Below are 22,787 nucleotides of genomic sequence, written 5' to 3'. Positions count from 1 at the left end.
GGGAGGGCGATAGCTTATGCTTCTCAAAAATTGAAGAAGTACAAGTTAAATTATCCTACCTATAATTTGGAGTTAGCAGTAGTGGTTTTTGCTCTGAAGATCTGGCAATACTATCTTTATGGAGAGAGATGTTTGATTTACACTGATCACAAGAATTTAAAGTATTTGTTCACTCAGAAGGAGGTAAACTTGAGACAGCGTAGATGGCTAGAGTTGATCAAGGATTATGATCTGGTGATTGACTACCATCTAGGGAAGGGCAATGTGGTAGCAGATGCTCTAAGTAGGAAGACTTCAACTTCTGTAGCTTCTGCTATAGGCACACCCTTTGCGCATGTGTACCACAAGTGCACAGGTTGTCAAAGTAATAAAGTACCCTGATGAGTGGGCAGTTATATCCATAAGGAATAGTGCTTTGAAACACAAAAATTGCTATTTAGCTATAGTGGAGATAATGTAAGAGTGGTGTGAATAATATCAATGCAAGTGAAAGTAAAAGAAAGAAGAAAGAGATGCAATAGAGGTAAGGAGAGGCAATCGATAGAAAATGGGGCACCCGGACATTGCTCACCCTAGACTATTGTTTCAAGTGCAAGACTCCTCAATATACCTCCTAATTGATGTCTAATGAGTCATGAAAATCCTAAGATATATGGTCCCAAACCTAAGGTCAACCGTGACTAACTCTCACACTATGCCCCCGGCAAAAAATGATACTCTCGACGCCTCACACTGTGTAGGGTTGCAATAAGCTCTAGGGAGTCCAAGTGATAAACTCTATTCCATAATATAGATCTAATGCTTTGGTCCAGGTAAAATACCCCTAGTCACAATTAAGCCCCAGCAGTAAGGATTACTTCAACCTTTCACTCTATTGCTTGCGCAACTAAGCCCTAGCAGAGTTTGTCTCTTAGCACTTCACTCTATCATGATCGCAATGAACTGTTGGAACTTGGAGGTAGGATAAATCACATCGGATGGGAAAGGGGACATTCCGCTACCTCTCGACTCACCCTCTCGACCCTCTCCAATCTTGCTTTGTCTAACCCTCATGGTGTGTCACTCATCCACAAGGATTTCCATGATAGATTCTCAACCCTAGTGTCACTCTAAACAAAAATCAATGCAATAAACATTCAAGGATGGAACTCAATTAAAACATCAATTAACGAAGCATAAAAAAGGTCAATTAAACAAAATCGTCCTAGGGTTTACAAATCCAAATACCCACTAGGGGTTTAGCTCTCCATGGAGCAATATATAATCAACAATAAAATCGAATGTAAAAGCATGCAATCCATAAATAAAACCCCCTTGTAGTCCATATCGATAGTCTTATGGAGTTGTCTCGTCTTCTCCAAAGGTTCCCTCGTCAAGCCTAGGGCACACCTCGCCAAATCTATGTCGACGAAAATTCCCCCAATAACTATCTTCCGAAAGAACACGATGTTAAAGGCCATAAAACCACTCCAAAGACCAAGCCAAAGCCTCTCCAAACCCTAGCCGCGAGAGCCTCCAAAGATGGGGAAAAGATGAAAAAATGGATTGGAAAAAGATCCCCAAAAACTCTAAAATCGTGGCTTAAGTAGGGCTGGAATCGGGCATCCACACGGGAGTGTAGAATTTCCACACACCCGTGTGAATTTCCAGGACATTGATTTTCTGCGAGTTGTGAACAGTAGCTGCTATAGTGATTTGCTGCAGTGGACTGCTACAGTACTTTGCCAAAATACTCCCGAATCTACACTTTTCTTCGAGACCACATGAACGGGCACACATCCATACGGTAGATCGCTTCTCATCTTCAATTAGACCATATTAACGAAAATCTTGCTAATCTTGCATAAGTCAAAACACATGAGTGTGACTACCTTTGTGCCCCTCCAAATTGTATATTCGCTCGAGCACAATGGAGGTTAGCATACACTCACATGTCTTTGTTCACAAATTGTATCTTCACGTTTGTTCACTCCAAGACTATCAACAAATGCATCCACGATCTACTTTTGGTTCATTTCTTAATGTATAAAAAACACAAATACACACGAATAAGTGATAATATCTGAGAAAAGTAATGCTCAATGTAAGAAAAGAATACTGCGTATTACTAATACACAAGCACTTATCAAACTCCCCCACCCTTAAGCTTTTGCTTGTCCTCAAGCAAAAATAAAACATTCAAGCATATAGAAGGAAAATTGAAAGTGATTGGCCTTAGGTTCACCATAAGCATGCAAGGGAAGCATTCTACAAGTAGGGAAAAATTTCAACACCGAATAAAAAAAGTCAATGCTCTAGCTAAAAACTTGAATAAAAAAGAACAACAAGCCGATATCTTGTAAGTGTGTGTAAACTAACTCAAGTCAACCCAACATATACTCCTCAAAGTTCTAAGTAAGAGAGACTTATTTATGTACAAAAAAACAAAGAAAAGGTAGTAGCTTTACACATCCTCTAAGGTAGCACTTTCCTAAGTGGCCGCTAAGGTGGTTTTCACACTTTCGAGGTGGTAGCTCTTTCTACCGGGGTAGTAGCTTTCACTCATCCCATTAGATAGTTCTTTCTCTCACTAGGGCATAACTAGCATTTGACTTATGAGAGTAGCTTCATACTTCATAGGTGGTAGCTCTTTCCACCCGTAAAGCACAAACAAACAAACATATCTATTTTTTCTTTTCTTTTCCATCCATTCAACTTTTTTTTCAAAGATATTAAAACAAGAAACAAACTAAACAGTCCCTTAAACTTCGAACCTGAGTTTCCACAAGGTTTAATGAGTGAGTAGTGCAACAAATTGTCAATCGGGCAAAAATTCCTAAAAATTAAAGTAAAACTAGAGCATGAGAACATTAAATATTAAAAATTCTCCTAAACTTAAGAATACAACCACTGCAACTAAGGTGAACCGTCATTAGCTACACACTTAAGATATACATTGCCCTCAATGTACACATGCAAGCACAATAAGATATTAAGCAATCAAAACACATATACGAAGATGGACAATTGTAAAAATACTCCCCTAAACTCCTAATGGTACACTTGATGGAGCTATATTCATTAAGAGTTGAGTTCCATCGGGTTATGAAGCACACACTGCTATGTGAATATCACATTGATCGTGCCAATGACTAATCCTCAAATTCTAGACTCACAATACCATCTGTACGTATACTCAAGGGGGTTCAGTGAAGCTTAATAAAAACAAAATAAACTCGAGTCTATAAAGATATAGAATGAAATACAACTTGAAAAACTGAAAGTAAAAGATAAACTCAGAAGAAGAATCGTTTATGAGTAGTACAGGTCCAAAATAAAATGCAGAAATAAAATATGAAAAATAAGAACAACTAAAGATAAAGACGGCTCAAGCATCGGTGTCCTGCTTGGTCGGCTCTAATGTTGCTGCTGCTTGATCTGGTAGTGGTGGTGGTGATGGTGGTGCTGGGGATGCCTGAGGAGTGCGGGGTCTCATCATGAATGGTGAGGTCACGTCTCTCTCAAGTAACTGCTGTAGGATATCAAGATGTGCCATCACCTCAATGTGGTTCACTGCCTGTATCGCGCGAACCTCAGCTAAATCCCGCTGTAATACCTATACAGCACCCCCTCGAGCTTCTCAAAGTGATCATAGGCTTGAGAAGGAGAAAATATCTGCACTAGTGGTGGCTCCTGTGTTATTGGGGGTACATCAGTCTCCATATGCTCCGACTATGGCTCCTGCGCAGGCTAAGACTCCTCCGTTGCATTTGTCTCCCCTTCGACCGTCTCTGGTGGGGGAATAATCATCACATAGACTCCATCTCTATATTTGCGGATCATCCCCATGAGTCTCAACGTCTCTAGGCCGAGGAGTAATGGTACAATCATCTTCTTAGTCCCTCTGATCGCGTCTAGTAAACCCAGCCAGATATTGAGTCTGGTGATGTATGGGCCTGAGAAAATCACCCCCACTCTCGTGTACTGCCCTTGATGCCTCAGGTACTCTGCTATAATGTGCCCAAGGTGAATCAGCTCACTCTGCACCATCAAGTATAAGTACAACAGCTCCTGACGGCTCAACACCCCTGTACTGTCACCCCGGTCATTCACTGACCGGCTAAGAACGGCTTAGATGTAGCAGTAAGCCGGTCGGGAGAAGCATGTCACCTTAGAGACTCCAGGCTCGTACTGTCCCTGTCTACACAGTGCTCTGTATGCGCGCTGAGGTATTAAGCTGCCAGGGTAATCTATCGGTAGATGTGCATACTCTTCTGTATCAGTGAAAGCTTCATCATATAGTCCAAGCCGGACCGAGAACTAAGTGACACTCATGCTATAGTGTTGTCCAAATGCTCGGAACTGTATAGTATCGATGCTCGAGAAACAACTATATGAGCGATCGAACTCGAACGAAGAGAGCACCTCTAAAGTAAGCATACGGATTGCTGGCTCTCGTATAGACAATAATCTCCTCCAGCTACCGACTGAGAGGAGCTCAACAACTTTCTCAGCCGCCTCATCTCCTCTCTGGATCTCTCGAGTGCACTCAAGTCTGGGAAACATGACTACCCGAACTTGAGCTTTGATAGACACTCAAACTGAACCTGGTGTTCGGAGATCGCAAATTTCAACTGCTCTGGCTCATGAGAAGACTCTTATGGACGCCTTGCCGGCCGCTTTCTTGGTTCTAGGAGCCATATCTGCAAGAATTGAAAAAGAATCGATTAAATAAACTCAAGAAATCAATATTGCAAAAATCCACACGGTCGTGTGGAAATTCTACAAGCCCGTGTGGATCCACGGGGCGTGAAAATTGCACAGCCACTATACAAAACTCACAAAAATCCATCACAAATTCATTCTAAAATCACTCTAAAACATGCACCATCCATTTAATAATGAAATCGAAACAACATTCACTACTTTAAGCTGAATAAATCAAGATTGGCGAGGAAAATAGGGAAAAAGGGCTCACTGACGAAATGAGAGTATAAAATCTTGTTTACGGCTGGAAAACACACTAAAAACCTCTATAAATCAATGGTGACGGGTTGGGAGAGTGAAAGATGAGTTCTCTGAGTGTTTGGGAGTGAAAAGATGAAAAGGTACGAGTAGATTTTAAAGAAAAGCCACGCCTCTTGGTGTTCTGTGCAACTCCCCACTGTCCATGTCAATGAGAGCCTTGGAAGTGCCCAAGAATGGCCTCCCAAGCATCAATGGAACCTTGGCATCCTCATCAACATCCAACACCACAAATTCAACAGGAAATATATACTTGTCAACTTTCACAAGTACATCTTCAATGATTCCCCTTGGATGTCTAAATGTTGGACCGACCAATTGAAGTGTCATCCGAATGCGTCTAGGCTCTCCCAAGCCCAGCTTCTGAGATAACGAGGTATTTGAGATAATGCCTCAACAAATGGGATATTGATGTGCAACTGCTTGAATAGACCCAAGAACTTCTTGTATTGCTTATCATTTTGGTCATTCTTTAATCTTGAAAGGTAAGGGATTCTTGGCTTATAAGGTGGGGGTGCCACCTCCTTCTCTTTGGTTCTCTCCTGAACCTCCACGACCTCGGGTAGCTCAACATTGGTCTTCTCACTAGAGAGCCTACTCTCAACTTCACAACCACTTCTCAAAGCGATCGCCTTCACATATTATCTTGGATTGGTCTTCGTGTTGCTAGGAAAACTCTCTTGAGGTCTTTCCGAGAGTGACTTCGCAATTTGTCCCACTTAGTTCTCCAAGTTATGCAATAAAGTGGTGTGGTTGCGAAGTGTGGCTTCAACCGATTGAAATCTTGTATCTGATGATGAAATGAACTTGGTCAAAGCCTTCTCTTAGTCGATCATTCGGTTTTCCAACCCTGAAACTCGATTCTTCATGTTTAGGGCTTGTTGTTGTTATTGGAAACCCAGTGGTGCCACAGTCTTCTGTTATCCTTGATTACTACAAGAAAGGTTTGGGTAGCACCTTCACCCCAGATTGTAGGTGTTGTTATATGGATTTCCTTGTCCTCTCATTACATTACCTACAAAATTAACCTATTCCACGGAAGTGGTACCACCAATTGAAATAGGGCAATCAGACGGTGCATGTCCTCCCCCACACCCAGTGCAACTTATCACGGCTACCACTCTAGGATAAGTTAGAGTGTCTAATTTTTTGCTCAATAACTCAACCTGGGCCGCCAATGATGTGACTGTATCGATCTCATAAAATCCGGCTACCTTCTTTTTTGTCCAGTGTGTTCCACTGATAGTTGTTCATAGCTATTTCATTGATGAGATGTCAGGCTTCGTTGGGGGTTTTGCTTTCTAAGGTACCTCCTGCTGCAGTATCAAGTAACTGCTTCGTGCTTGGGTTCAAACCACTATAGAAAGTTTGAATAATTATACACTCGGGGAACCCATGTTGAGGACATTTCTGCAAGAGCTTCATTCCTGAGATTTGCGGATTTCCGGGAGGGAAATATCGGGCAAGAAAAGCTTCTACCATCTCCTCCCATGTAGTGATCGATACTCTAGGTAATGAATGTAGCCACTGCTTTACTCTCCCTTTCAAGGAAAATGGAAAGGCCCTCAACTTGGTAGCATCATCTGTGATACCATTAATCTTGAGCATGTCGCACACTTCCAAGAAGTTTTCAATATGATTGTTTAAATCCTCATCGGCCAAACCATTAAACTGTGCTGACTGCTGTAACATTTGGAAGAAGCCTAGCTTGAGCTCCAAATTCTGGGCTGTGATCGATGGCCGCACCTACATGCCAAGAACTGCAGGTCTGGCATAATCTGAGAGTGTCCTCTGCTGCCCATTCTATTCTGTAATATTATAAGACCCTTCACATTTTATCTCAGATTGATTTGAATGTTCTTATATAGGTTATTTTCCCCTTCTATGAATTCTCCTTCCAATGTCTAGATCACCTTCAACTAATATCGAAGAGTTTCCTCGGATCATAACCTAAAGCTGCAACCAAAGAAAAAAAACAAATCAGAACAATGGAAGAATAAGAAAGTGTCAAATAGAACAAGTGATGAATAGCTAAAATAGCAAAGTGCAAAATGCTTCCAAAACACCTATTCCATGACAATGGCCCTAAAAACTTGACACACCCTTTGCGTGTGTGTACCGCAAGTGCACAAGTTGTCGAAGTAATAAAGTACCCTGGTGAGTGGGCACTCATATCTATAGGGAATAGTGCTTAGAAACACAAAAATTGCTATTTAGCTATAGTGAAGATGATGTAAGAGTGGTGTGAATAATATCAATGCAAGTGAAAGTAAAAAAAAGAAGAAAAAGATGCAATAGAAGTAAGGAGAGGCAATCGATAAGAAATGGGGTACTCGGACATTGCTCACCCTAGGACTATTGTTTCAAGTGCAAGAGTCCTCAATATATCTCCTAACTGATGTCTAATGAGCCGTGGAAATCCTAAAACACATGCTCCCAAACCTAAGGTTAACTGTGACTAACCCTCACACTATGTCCCAGAAGAAAGGGATACTCTCGACGTCTCACATTGTGTGGGGTTGCAAGAAGCTCTAGAGACTCCAAGTGATAAACCCTATTCCCTAATATAGATCTAACACTTTGGTCCAGGCGAAAGACCCCTAGTCATAATTAAGCCCAGCACTAAGAATTACTTCAACCCTTCACTTTGTTACTTGCGCAACTAAGCCCCATCGGAGTTTGTCTCTTAGCACTTCACTCTATCATGACCGCAATGAACTCTTGGAACGTGGAGGTAGGGTAAATCAAATCGGAAGGGAAAGGGGACATTCCGCTACCTTTCGACTCACCCTCTTAACCTTCTCCAACCTTGCTTTGTCTAACCCTCATGGTGTGTCAATCATTCACAAGGATTACCATGATAGATTCTCAACCCTCGTGTTACTCTAAGGGAAAATCAATGCAATACACATTCAAGGATGGAACTCAATTAAAACATCAATTAAAAAAGCATAATAAAAGTTCAATGAAATAAAATCATCCTAGGATTTACAAGTCCAAGTACCCACTAGGGGTTTAGTTCTACATGGAACAGTATACAATCAACAATGAAATCGAATGTAAAAGCATGCAATCCATAAATAAAACCACCTTATAGTTTGTATCGATGGTCTTGTGGAGTTGCCTCGTCTTCTCCAATGGTTCCCTCTTCAAGCCTAGGGCCCACCTCGCTGAATCTATGCTGACGAAAGTTCTCCCAATAACTATCTTCCGAAGTAACCCGATGTCAAAGGCCGTAGAACCACTCCAAAGACCTAGCCAAAGCCTCTCCAAACCCTAGCCGCGAGCGCCTCCAAAGATGGGGAAAAGATGAGAAAAGGATTAGATAAGGATCCCCAAAACGTTTGAAATCACGGCTTAAATAGGGTTAGAATCGGGCATCCACACGGGCGTGTGGAATTTCCACACGCCCGTGTCAATTTCTAGGATACTGATTTTATGCGATCTATGAACAATAACTGCTATAGTGATTTACTACAGTAGACTACTACAGTACTTCGCCAAAGTACTCCCGAATCCACACTTTCCATCGAGGCCACATGAATGGGCACACATCCACGGTAGATTGCTTTACGTCTTCAACTAAACCACATTGACGAAGATTTTGCTAATCTTGCACAAGTCGGAACACATGAGTGTGACTGTCTTTATGCCCCTCTAAATTGTATATTCGCTCGAGCACAATGGAGATTGGCACACACTCACATGTCGTTTCTCACAAATTGTGTCTTCACGCTTGTTCACTGCAAGACTTCATCAATAAATGCATCCACGATCTACTTTTCATTTATTTCTTCCACAATTTCCTTCACAACCCTTCATATACAAAAGAACACAAATATACACTAATAAGCGATAAAATCTAAGAAAAGTAATGCTCAATGTAAGAAAAGAATACTTCGTATTACTAATACACTTATCAGCTACAACATCTTATCGGTCTCAACTTGCAGTTCTTCGAGACATAGATGTGAGACTTAAGATTGAGCCAAAGGGAGTTCTGTTTGCAACTTTTTTGGTAAGACCATCATTACTTAAGCAGATTCAGGAATCTCAGAGAGTAGATGAAGAGTTGATGAAAAATATACAGAGGTTGGCAAAAGGTGAACCTAGTGAATTTGGGCTTCGCAGTGATGGTATTCTTATATTTCGGGGAAGAGTTTGTATTCCAAAGGATAAAGGACTTAGAAGTGATATTTTAGAGGAAGCTCATTCCTCATCCTACATAGTACATTCAGGTAGCACTGAGATGTACTGTATGATCAGGGAAAATTATTGGTGGTCTGGAATGAAGCGTGAGATCGCAGAGTTTGTAGCAAGATGCTTAGTATACCAGGAAGTAAAAGCGAAGCATCAACAACCAACAGGACTATTACAACCTTTGCCTATCCCAAAGTTGAAATAAGAGCATATTACTATGGATTTCATAGTTGGGCTACCGCGTACTCTTCAAGGGCATGATGCCGTATGGGTTATTGTGGACCGTTTGACGAAATCAACCCATTTTCTGGCTATTCATACCAAATATTCTTTGGAAAGGTTAGCGAAGCTATTTATAAGCAAAGTTGTTAAACTCCACGGGGTACCTGTTTCAATTGTGTTAGATCGCGACCTAAGATTTACACGTCAGTTTTGGCCAAAGTTTCATCAGGCTCTGGGGACAACTTTGAGATTTAGCACTGCATACCATCCTTAGACAGATGGCCAATCAGACCGTACAATCTAGACACTTAAGGATATGTTGAAGGCCTATGTTTTTTATTTCCAGGGAAGTTTGGACAAGCATTTACCTCTTGTGGAATTTGCTTACAACAACAGTTTTCACGCAAGTATTGGTATGGCTCCTTATGAAGCTTTGTATGGATGTAAGTGTCAACACCTCTTTGGTGGAGTAAAGTTGGTGAAATAAAGTTGCAAAGTGTGGAATTGATTGAAGGAACCACATAAAAAGTGAAGGCAATTCAAGAGAGGTTGAAAGTGGCTCAAGATCGACAAAAGAGTTATGCTGACAACAAGAGAAGAGATTTAGAGTTTCTAGTGGGTGATAGAGTTTTCTTGAAGATATCATCTTGGAAAGGAGTAATACGGTTTCGTAACAGGGGAAAGCTAAATCCTCGCTATATTGGGTTGTTCCTGATACTTGAGAGAATTGGGTCCGTGGCTTATAAACTAGAGTTACCGCCAGAGTTAGAGAAAATCCATAATGTTTTCCACGTCTCGTTGTTGAAGAAGTACATGTATGATCCGTCACATACACTTGGAAACACCACTAGTGGAACTTTGAGAAGATTTGGCGTTTAAAGTGAGACATGTCCATATCCTTGATTGGCTAGAAAAAGTGCTTCCAGGAAAATTGGTGCCAGTTGTAAAAATCATTTGGAAAAGTGATCGGATTGAGGAGTTAACTTGGGAATCTGAACGATACATGAGAGAGAAATATCCTATTTTATTCAGTGAGTCTAGTAAGTAGAAATTTTGAGGACAAAATTTCTCTAAGGAGGGTAAAATGTGGTACTCTGTCCTAACAATTTTTGACCACATGCCTTTTTCAGTTTTTTTGTGCATGCATTAGGGGTAAAATAGTCATTTATCACTAGTGCCATTCTTGCATGATTGTATAGTAGGTTGTGTGTGAAAACCAGCCAAAAATTAGGGGCAAAACAGTCTTTTGGACTCATTTCTTTCTTTTTTCTATTATAAGGGCATTGTGGTAATTTTATTTTTTCTTTAAAACAAAAGGAATTGAATGTAGATAAGAGAAGCAATGTGGTTGGCTTCTCATTCTCTCATTCTTTTTTTCTTCTTTGTTTTCATTCCTTCTTCTTCCTTTTGGCCGAACACCATCTTTGAAAAACAAAATTCTTCGGTGAGTTTTATCGGCGAATCAACGCTCCTATTCTCTTCCTCTCATTCTCTTGAGCTTGGTAAGGCTTTGATTCAAGGTTTTTCCTTTGTATTTTTCTCGTATTTCATCGTTTTTGAAATCTTTGAAAACCTAAAAATAAACTTTAGTTTGAGTTGTTTTTGGGCTCAAATCAAAACCAGTGTCGTTGTTATTCATTTGTGTGAATATTTGTAAAGAAATTTCGTGATTTGTTGTTTTATATCGGCAAGTAACCATTGTTTTAAGGGCCGGTACTGTAGCAGTACTGTAACAAGCCGAAATTACTGTAGCACCGAAAAAGCCTTGGCCTTTTCTTGTATTTCTTTGGTCTAAATCGAAGCCTTTCTTATTTGGAATCCATTGGAACTAGTTACTTCGGTTTGAGGTCGTTTGGGTCTAAAATGACATCATTTTCCCCTAAACCCTAGAGTTACAAGTTCGACATGTAACATTGCATTCTCATGCATTTTAGTTTCCATTCTTGTGTTCATTGGTTCTTAGATTCTCTACTTGATTCTAGGTGGCGAGGCATCTTCCAAGGGGAAAGAAACTGCTGACCAGTGAGCGCGTCTTGAGGCAAGACGACTGGTTCAGTGAGTGGTATAATTGTTAATTGCATAGATTTAATAAGAGTACTATAGTATTTCTTTACATGTTTTATGTCATAAATCATACTTCATTTGATATATATATATATATGTGTGTGTGTGTCTGGATATATATATATATATATGGATATTTTGAGCATTGAGTTATTTGGTAAAGATGATTCTAGTATACTTGTACATATTTATTTCGAAAGAAACATGTCTACATGTAAATGTAATTTACATGCAAGTGAAATATGGATTGATGTATATTTTCGTATTTACACATCATATGCTTGATTTCTCGAGTTGAAATTGGAAAAAATTGCATTGTAACATTTGGATTTTGATGGTGACAGGGGACTTCAGTCTGACATTGTAGTGTGGGGTTCCACGGGCCGGCCTGATGGGAGGCGGCGTGGTCAACCCTAAGTTTACCCTGGTCAAGAGGTGCGTGGAGCCATTGACAGGCGGCCTTATATGTGAGAAACCCATGGTCACCACAAGGGAATCTCAGTGCCCAATACCAAGGAAGCCAGTATTTTGAATTTTAAAAATCTTAAAACACCTTGGTGGTCCCGTAACTAGTCGCAGCTACAATTAGCTTTGGAATTATTTGAGGCAAGCCTGTATTTTGAGCAGTGCTCAATGTGTTGGAAAATGGTACTTACCTGTATTATTTATGAATCATTGTGTTATCTGTTAACTTGCTGAATACTTGGAACTAATTCTATATGTTATTATTATTGTGGTTACTACAATCTGAAATACTTTATTACTATATTATATTTATGCTGACACCACTCACTGGGTAACGTCTGTTACTCACTACTCTTTTTTCTTCTCTCTCAGACTGCGACATTGAACTAGGCTGTGCTGGGCAGGCAATAAAGTGACCTACCCTTTTCTCTTTGTTTAGGTTAGTGTGTAGTGTACATGTAAAGTTTATGGATCCACTAGACTTGAGTATTGTGTATTGTTCCTATATTTATACATTTTTGTTGTATTTGGAACCTTGGCTGGTTCTATTGTGAACCTTGTATCTTTCTTTTGTAAGTTGTGTTAGCAGGGTTGTTTTGAGCCTTACGATGACTAGGAGGTGGGACACTGTAGGGTCCACTCATTATTGTCATGGCGATTGCCATGTGCCCGGCTAGGGTCGGGGCGTGGCAGGTGGGATCAAAGATCTTCCTGGCAGATCTGTGTCATTGTGCATCCTCTTTGTCTGACCCTTCACTTGTGTCATCATAGCTCCCTAGATCAGATGATGAAATATAATCACTTTCATACCGATTCACTTTCCCAAATTCAGAGACACTCCTGAAATTGCTCCCAACAAAGCCTTCATCTACATTTCCTGTTGGTGTATCCTCAGCCTCATTCTCAGCATTTACTTGGAAGCTCTTCTACAACTCAACATAATTCCTTACCTTCTCCCTAGCTTCATCTCTTTTAGCATCTTCCTCAGAGTCACATTCTGCAAAAGGCATCTGAAATAGATTTTCTTCATCATCCGTACTAGAACTATTACAATTCTGATTATCTTGTACCTCAACATCCCATACACTTCCTTCAGCATTGGTTACCACATCAGCAGCCCTTTTAATTTTCTTGTGCATCAACTTCATTCTCCTAACCCTGCTCCTGAAGTGCAACTGCCCCTTCATTCTGTAATGCAGAAGTAAGCAAAGCATCGTCTTCATTTTCAGCTGGGGTTTCTTTCCTTGGAGCAACACTTGCCTCTTTCTCACTGCACTCCTTTTCACTTTCACTCCCCACATCTATAACCAACACTTATGGCAGTATATTATTATGTACAGCATTAGCATCACTTGTTGAACGTAAATCTGCAAAGAACTTCTCCTGTACTTTAGGCTTCAGAATATCTGGAAAATATCAAACATGGCTATCACCAGATACCTCAACATACACATCTACTGCAATTTGGTTTCTGAGTTATTCATCGAGTCCTCTAATCTCAGCATCATTGGAGATGTGCTTCAATGCCCCACATCCATCCAAGAAAAATAAATCCATAGTCGAGTTTACATCATAGCCCAACATTTGAAGATCTCCCAACATGTCTCAGTAGTAAAGCTTGTCAGGGTCCACACTGAAGTCATCCACTTTCCTGTCATTGTATTTTGGCCTCCCTTATTTCACCAGTGTGCCTCCATGGTGGTATCTAACAATATATTCCTCAGACATGCTTTGACACCTATATAGAAAGGTAGAGTTTAGCCCTATTCTCAACATATTGAACACAACAATAAAAACAAAGTTTGATCTTCCATGAAAAGCATAAATAAAATCAAGTCATAAGTTATTTCTATTCTGAGAAAGACAAAATAGGGAAAAAATTCTAAGAGGACAAAAACATTTTGCTAGGTTGTCTGTGAAGATATTCGTGTATTTGTTTGTTGTAGTTGACTAGAACTTATGAAATATCAACTAAATATCATCAAGAAAGGTAAAAACTTTGTTCATCCTCAATAATGAAGATAGATTTATGAGAATAAAGATCAATTTATTTCCTCAACAAAGATTAAAGAACATCTTAAAAATTGATAGTTGGCTGCAACAATGTCCTTCCAAAATATAGGGACTAAGCATCTCATTTATTTTCCTCCACATGCTTCATTAGCTTTGACACAGCGGGACCCAGTCTGGGGGACCAACTGAACTAACAATGAATAAACAAACTAAAAACATGCTGGAGTTGAAGAATAAACTAAAGAAGAAACAAACTAAAACTTTTTTCAATAACACATTTAGACTATCTCAAATTTCACTTTAATCTACTAATCATACAAACTAGGAATAAACTTGTTAGATATACCCTTTAATTTAATTTATTTTTTTAATCATATAAAAATTAAAATTACATTAAATACATTTTACATATTTAGACTATCTCAAATTTCACTTTAATTTGAACAAAAGATTAATTCTAATATAAATATACATATAATTATTTGTCAACCTATTATTCATAAGGTCAAAATATCAATATAGTTCTTTTATTTTGTGTTTTCTGCTATTTTAGTCTTTTTAATATAAAATTCGCTTTTTTGATTCTCGTATTTACATATTTCTGTTTTTTTTATTTTTTTAATTGACAGATTTACTTTTTTGATCTTTTTAACTGATGAATTAGAGAAAATAAAAAAAATAAAAATATATCAGAGAGCTAAAAAAAATAAATTTTATATTAAAAGGACTAAAAAGACGGAAAACACAAAATAAACTAATCACTTAGATATCCATACCCATTCAAAATTATAAAATATGAATTTTAATTTTTAATTTTTTTTAAAAAACCTTTGTCTCTGACATATGTGTCTCACTGTTGAGTTTCTAAAGCCACTGCTCCAAGCTTCTACAGAGATCTTAGAACGATTCCGGAATTGTCCTTCCATCTTAACTTCCGGCTATTACATCCTCCACACCTCCCCCACTTCCCAAACACAAATACAAAATGAACTTCCTCCGTAGATCACTTCCCCTCCTCTGCCGCTCCATCTCCTCCAAGATCACTTCCCCCAAACCCTCTCCTCCTCTCTTCTCCAAATCCATCTCTAACCCTAATCCTATCCCCAATCCCTCCTCTCAATGGCGCCGCTTCTACTACTTCGATCGAGGTCAGCTCCAGCACTTCCGCCGCCGCTCTTCCCGCCGCTGGTACCAAAACTCCGGCACCATCCTCATCGTCGTCGTCCTCAGCGGCTGCGCCATCTTGACGATCTACTACGGCCATCTTGAGACCGTCCCCTACACTAAGCGCTCCCACTTGATCCTCCTCTCTCCTTCCGTTGAGCGCCAGCTCGGCGAGCACGGGTTCCAGCAGATGAAGGACTCCCTCAAGGGCAAGATCCTCCCCGCCATCCATCCCGATAGCGTCCGCGTCCGGCTTATTGCCAAAGATATCATTGAAGCCCTTCAACGAGGTCTTCGCCATGATACCCGGCAGTGGGGCGATCTCGGGTACGCTTCTGAGGTCCCGGAATGGGAGGTCGATCCTGAGAAGTCCAAAGAGACTCTGTTGGCCCTGAGACAAGGCGATGAGGCGAAACATAAGAAGAAAGAGGGATGGAGCTCGGAGGATGAGATCCTTGATGATAAATGGGTGCATACTAGTAGGAAGAAGGCTGCGGAGACCCATCCGCAGACACGCCATTTGGAGGGATTGAATTGGGAGGTGCTTGTGGTGAAGGATAAAACTGTCAATGCCTTTTGCCTTCCGGGTGGCAAGATAGTTGTATTCACCGGACTTCTTGATCATTTCAGGACGGATGCCGAGATTGCCACTGTGCTTGGACATGAGGTTTTTACTTTTTCTTTATTGAAGGTGAGATGATTCTTTGAGCTTATCTATGGTTTGTTTTTGTTTCTTGAAGGTTGCCCATGCTATTGCTCGCCATTCGGCAGAGATGATCACAAAGAGCTTGTGGTTGGCAATTGTTCAGCTGATTCTTCTCCAGTTCTTTTTCATGCCTGATCTTATCAACGCAATGTCTACTCTTTTGCTGCGACTGCCCTTCTCCAGAAGGTATTTCAATTTTAATTTCTTTCTACTTCCATCTTTATTTGGCAAATTTAACTTGGTAATTTTGATGTGGCTTATAATTGCTTCAGAAATAGCCAATATAAAACATAGAAAGTTTGTTTGATCCTGGCAATGTTACTCTGTAGTTCATAGTGTCACTGTTTAATCCTTTGCTCTTCTTCAGTTTTATCGGTATCAAGAAAAGATGGATATTATTGGCGATGTGTAAAGATTGCAAAGCCTTAAAAAGTATAACTGTCAAAGATAAAAAAAAAAAAATCCCATCCCATTTTAGTAGTTGATGAGATGTTAGATGAACTTGGTAGAGCATAGTATTTTACAAAGCTAGATCTACACTTGATTTATCACCAAATAGGGGTGCATGAGGAAGATGTTCCAAACACAGCTTTTATGACACTCAATGAGCACTACGAATTAGTGATAATGCCATTTGGTCTAACAAACACCATCCACATTCCAAAGCTTAATGAGTGATTTATTTCAGTCTTATCTTTGTAAATTTGTTTGATGATATTCTGATATTCAGTCATTCTTATGAAAATCAGTTGAAGCATTTGCATTTTGTTTTAACCCTTTTACAAGAGCACTCTTTGTTTGCGAAGAAATCAAATGCGGCTCTCGACAACTCCAAGTAGATATCTTTGCCCCATATTTCTTTTTTCTAGGGGAGTTGCAGTAGATCAAGGCCTTGAGTGGTTTTATAGGGCTGACTGGTTACTATAGGAAATTTGTGAAAAATTATGCGAGGATCAGTGCACCTCGCCTTTAATCGGTTATGGCATCCAAGTCCCATATTGGCATTACCTGACTTTAACAAGGTGTTTGTTTTTGAAACTGTGCATTTGTTTTAGATAATGGTAGAGTTGCTATGCAAGAACATTGGCTTTCACTAGTAAGTCCTTGTCACGATATTAACAAAGGCTAGCAGTGCCCTAGGAAAGAGATTATGATAGTTGTCCATGCTATTTTAAAGTGGAGGCATTATCTTATTGGGAGACACTTTTAGATCCAAACTGATCATAAAAACTCACAATATCTTCTAGAACAACGAATTCTTTCCACATACAGCAAAAGTGGGCCTCAAAGTTGCTTTATTACGATTTTGAAATAGTCTATGAGAAAGGAAAGGAAAATTTAGTTGCAGATGCACTATCTCGTCTTCCTAAGCAAAGGAGATTGCTGCAATGGCAATACCTCTATGTGAAATTGGTGAGGGGATGAAAATAGAGGTGGTGAAGGATGAGGACTTGCAAAATATAATACAGAAGCTACTCCAAGGTCAAACTTCAGTTCTTCATTATTCATGAGGCTAGATGGATTTGCATTATAAAACGCAACTTGCCTTTGCTTCTGACTCTGCTCAAAAGGTAATCATATTGCAGTAGTTACATAGGTCATCAATTCCCCGCCATTCAGGATTTCTTTGCACCTACAAGCCGTGCTCTGGGCTTTCTATTCGAAAGGAATGAAAAAAGAAATCAAACAATTTTTTGCTGAGTATGAGCAATGGCATCTTCAAGTCTTCTCCAATCATTAGCTATTTCTGATGAAGTTTGGACAGAAATATCTATGGATTTCATTGATAGGTTTCCTCCATCTCATTCGATTTTTGTTATAGTGGATTGCATAACCAAGTACCCATTTATGTTCACTTTCTTATCTGTACACTGCTTCTAAAGTGGCCAAAGTTTTCATGGAAAACATTTTTAAATTTCATGGCATGCCAACATCTACCGTGAGTGATTGAGATCCAGTTTTCACTAGCAATCTTTGGAAAGAATTATTTTGTTTACGTTGAACCAAACTCCACTTAAATACTGCATGCCATCCTCAATCTGATGTATTAACTGAGGTGGTTAACAAATGCTTGAAGGATCTACTTGAAGTGTTACAAGTGACCATCTGAAGGAGTGGGTCCATTGGCTTCCATGGCTGAATGATGGTACACTACTACCTATCATTCTTTAATCAAGATTTCTCCATTTGAAGATGTTTATGGTGATCTACCACCCATCATTATTAGTTATTGTTCATGGCTCTTCACAGCATGCGCCAAGTAGATCGTGATTTGTACTATGGGATCGGGTTTTGTGATTTCTAAAAAACTACCTTTACGGAGCACAAGCCTGAATGAAACAGCAAGCAGAGAAGCACTGAAGTGAACGAGAATTTTCAGTTGAAGATTGGGTTTATCTATGTCTACAGCCTTATAAGCATATGTCTGAATATTCGTGGTATGAAGATATTATCACTAAGATTCTTGGTTCTGTATGGTGTATTAGATGAATTGGTCCTGTTGCATATCGCCTTGCATTACCAGAGCACTCTTGAATTCATTCTGTTTCCCATGTTTCTTATCTAAAAAGAAACTGGGGATCACATCAGTTTCCAACACTTGCCAGTAGAAATCTCTTCATATAGAATAATAAAGGTCTAGCCATAAATAGTTCTCGAGAGAAGAATTATGAAGAAAAACAAGGAGAAGACTGAAATATTAGTCCAATGGGCTAATCTACCATTGAAGATGCTGCTTGAGAGCCATATCAAACTATTTAGGAGCAATTTCCAGAAGTTGTTTAGTCTTAACATTAAGGACAAGGCTGAAATTAAGGGCAGAGGGATGCTAAGTTACCTTATTTATTTTGGTCCTTATTAGATTTAGTAGTTTTGTTTTATTTAGGGGAGTTTTATTTTATTTTATTTTTCGTATTTTAGCTTACTTTTATTAGCATAAATTAGCAAACCCTAGAACACACGGAATAGAAAAATTATCAATGTTTAATCACATTAGAGCCTAGGGTTTACACAAAACAATGCAATTTCTCCTGATTTTATTCTTCTTCTAAATTCTATACACAAGAACTCTATCAGTTGTGATAAGCTTCATTTGTTACACTTGTTTTTTATTGAGTTTGCAAATGTCTTCAGTTTTAATAGTGTGGCTCTGTTGTTGTAAGTTGTTGATCCCTGGCAGTGTTTGTGTTTTATATAGTTTTACAATTGATTTTGTTGTTTGTTTGGCAGGATGGAAATAGAGGCGGATTACGTTGGTCTCTTGCTGATGGCTTCTGCTGGATATGACCCACGTGTGGCACCAGGAGTTTATGAAAGACTCGGGCAGATCGGTGGGGAGTCTTTACTGAATGACTATATCTCAACTCATCCCTCAAGCAAGACAAGAGCAAAACTCTTGTCTCAGGCACAAGTGATGGAAGAAGCATTGTCTGTGTACAGGGATGCAGTTTCCGGTCATGCTGTTTCTGGTTTCCTATAGATACTTCACCCTATTCTTTTTTTCTGCTGTTATTTGTTGGTTCATCCAATGCTCTAGACAATAACAAAAGATGATGCTGATATCAGATGATGATGATGGAGGAAAAGGAAAAGAAGAAACTGTTGTTACTTAGCTAATCTTTACCCAAAAAACAATCCTCACATGTTCAAATTAGCTGCACTTGTAACTTGTTGTAGTTTGCTTGATGAGTCGACGACGGCTAACTTGGTTGTTAAACAAAGAGAAATGCAGCTGTTTGCAGGGGAAAGCAGAGAAATGTAGATATCTCTGCCGAGACCGTTACAGATAAGAATCAACACAAAAAAAGGAAAGCCCGCCGCAATTCAATTCAGGTTTCGTATGTTAAAAATGTCTACGGTACCGGCGAATTCGATGTTTCGGGGATTCTTTTTGGTACATTGTTTGGGTGACTTGTGGATGCCAATGCCTTTGTGCATCTTTAAAGATGAATAAGTCTTGGCTCAAATAAAGCCTATAAATCAGTACACATGTTTGTGAATTTAATCTGTGTGATTGTAAAAATTTCAAACGATTCATCTTTCTTGTTTACATTCACCAAAGAAAAGTAATTTCATCTTTTGTTAATATGAGAGAATTATGTTCATGTTTCTATTTAGTAAGATTCAAGTCATTTGATTTAATCCAGAGGCTTCGTTTAGATACTTTTTAATTTTTCCATTACTGTGATTCCTGCAATAATTTTAGTTTCTCTTTATATTAAGCTTAAAAGAGGGAACATATTAGAAATGGAGGTTTTTTAAGTACAAACAGAAATAACAGTAACTTCAAAGAAAAATTTATTCTACCTCTTCAATATCATGCTGTCCAGTACATGTGAATCTATGTAGAAACCCAAGAAGTTTCAGATGTCTCTGAATTTATTCTATTGAAATAATTGAACCTTCATTGTCTCACAATGTACTATACTTTTGAGAGAAATTAAAGCCAATGAATTATAGATAAGACATAAGTCCCTGTTATCTTTGATCTTATCAGTCTAAATTCTTGACTTAAATCATTACAAGAAAATATATATATATATATATATATGGATGTATGTAGTATGTGTGATTGTGGTTGGGTGGACCACCTTATTAATAAGTTGTTCATGTTATTAATCCGATCAATCTCAGAAAATCATGCATGATATATTGACTGAGCAATGTGTTTGCTTGAAAAACAAGGGGTAGAGTTTCTTGAGGCAGTGTTATGTTTTAGATTGATTGGGCACTCTAACAATCAAAGTGGTCCAATGGATATAGTTAGCACATGTGAACAATGCAAACATCACACCCATTTACTTCACCCATCAATATATATATATATATATCAATGATATTTTCATGATCTTTTAACAACATCAAGATTTTTTTTTTCCTACCTAACAACTTGTAACATTTTTTTAATTATATTTAATTTTTTAAATAGATATATTTGATAATTACCTTTTAAAAAGTATTAATATTAATAAAAAAAATTATATTATTATTTAAGAATAAATATTTAATTTTAATAAGTATTAATTAAATTAAACTTTACTAGGTTCAGCTAAAAGTTTTTCTTTTTAATCCTTTAGTTCTATCTCCCACCCAAACATTTATATCATGTCTTCTTTTCTTTCAAAATAGTCATTTAAATAGAGTTTCTAATGTTATTATGAGTAGAGTTCTCCCAACTCCAAAGTTTATTTATATATTTTTAATTTTTTACATTAATATCTAATTTATCTAAATATATACCTTGAGTGAGAAGTTTTTATTTTTAAAAACTATATTTTGTCAAAAAAAATTGGTCTAAATAACAAAAATTTAGGTAATTTACAACTTATACGAGTAATTTTGAATTTGAATCCTTTATATGAAAAAACACCCACTAAAAAAAATATATTTTTTATACCATTTTCATTTTTCAGTACTTTACTCTAAACTAGTTTATAACTTGTGGTTTCTAATAAACTGATGCATAAAGAACTTAACAAAAAAAAAAAACCTTCTATTTCTCACAGAACCACACTTGCTTCATTATATGGGTATGGGTATTATAGTAACTCTTCCTTTTGGAAATAGTGTTTCAATCTCTTATCAGTTAGTAACTAAGTACATTAAAAAAAATAAATATTAATATCCGGATATATTCTCTTTTGATGTCATATTCAGTTTTTAAATGAAGTGTGTTTTTTTCCTGTAAATATTGATAGCCATCCCTATTTTTTTTTTATGATGAGAACTGAATTGTAATTTCATAATAAACCATTGAGTTTCAAAACAGTCCTTGCAAGTTGTAACCTCAGTTGCAAGAAATATTTAGTTATTTATAAAAAAAAAAATTTAGTTACTATAAATTAATAAATTTACCAAACCATATATAATCTAACAATACTTGGTTTTATTAGGAAAACAAGAATGAAATAATTAAAAAATTTTGAGTTCAAGACACATTAAAAATAATTATAGTAAATTGGTAATGAACCACTGATTATAAATGCGAGCTCGCAGTTTGTAGAGGATGTACGAATAAAATGATTAATTTTCAACTTATACATACGTCATTAATGTAACACAAAAAAGAAATAATGAACTTAAATCAATTGAATAATGAATAATTTTATTAATTTTTTTCTTCAGGTTTACCCAAAAAAAAAAAATTTGGAATCATATGAAACTTAATTTAAAAAAAAAAAAAAATCAGAAATCAGTGTTATTAAATTGAAAGCTCCAAAGTATGGAGGGTGAATATGGAATGGCAAAACTCTAATAAAGGTTTCAAAAAAATAATTGAAAGGAATCAGAAGGAAAGCAAGTCCTTTCTCGCGGGAAATTCGTAATTCAAGAAGTAGTTTTCCACAAATACCCTTTTTAATGTTCCATAGTTCACGCCGACACAACAGCCACAACAACCAATCACAGCCGTCCAACGAGATTCTCTGAAACAGCTGTCGACCCGGTCCCACCACATGATCAGTGGACCCCACCATCCCTTGTTGGTCACCGGTTCTGGTCCCGCTTCTCTATTTCTTTTTTCCTTTTTTTCCACCCAAAACTTTATATATTTTATTTTCTTTTTTTAATATACATTTTCACAGAAAAACTTTTTTTTTAATTTCATTGTATATATATGCGATATACACATGATGTAAATATTAAAAATAATTATTTTTTTCACAAATATAACAAATCATGTGTCAGGCTTAGGGATGGCAACGGGTCGGGTCGAGATGCAGGGTACTACTGCACCTGCATCCCGTACTCCCCACTAATATCCCGAACCCGAGCCGAACCCGACGGGTTTTAAAAACCCAAACCCACACCCTGCAGCCCGACGGATGTCGACTCCATGAGTATACCCGCCTCGTCCTAATATTAAAAAAAATTAATAAAAAAATATTATTTTTTTATAAAAAAAATAACTTAAAAAGTAATTATAATTTTTTTATAAAATAAAATAAAAATA

General features: G+C 37.9%; 1 protein-coding gene across 1 annotated transcript; it reads left to right on the top strand.

Moving 5' to 3' along the window:
- The first annotated feature begins 14,836 nt into the window (after positions 1–14,836).
- LOC120282596 (metalloendopeptidase OMA1, mitochondrial-like) lies at positions 14,837–19,922 on the top strand. Its single transcript, XM_039289434.1, has 3 exons — positions 14,837–15,799; positions 15,873–16,024; positions 19,067–19,922. The coding sequence occupies exons 1-3, from the start codon at positions 14,954–14,956 to the stop codon at positions 19,314–19,316; spliced, it is 1,248 nt and encodes a 415-aa protein (XP_039145368.1). The 5' UTR covers positions 14,837–14,953; the 3' UTR covers positions 19,317–19,922.
- The last annotated feature ends 2,865 nt before the right edge of the window (positions 19,923–22,787 follow it).

The sequence above is a fragment of the Dioscorea cayenensis genome, chromosome 18, assembly GCF_009730915.1.
Source record: "Dioscorea cayenensis subsp. rotundata cultivar TDr96_F1 chromosome 18, TDr96_F1_v2_PseudoChromosome.rev07_lg8_w22 25.fasta, whole genome shotgun sequence".
Lineage (NCBI taxonomy): Eukaryota > Viridiplantae > Streptophyta > Magnoliopsida > Dioscoreales > Dioscoreaceae > Dioscorea > Dioscorea cayenensis.
The sequence above is the reverse complement of the archived record's forward strand: the minus strand, read 5'-3'. Positions and strand labels throughout refer to the sequence as shown.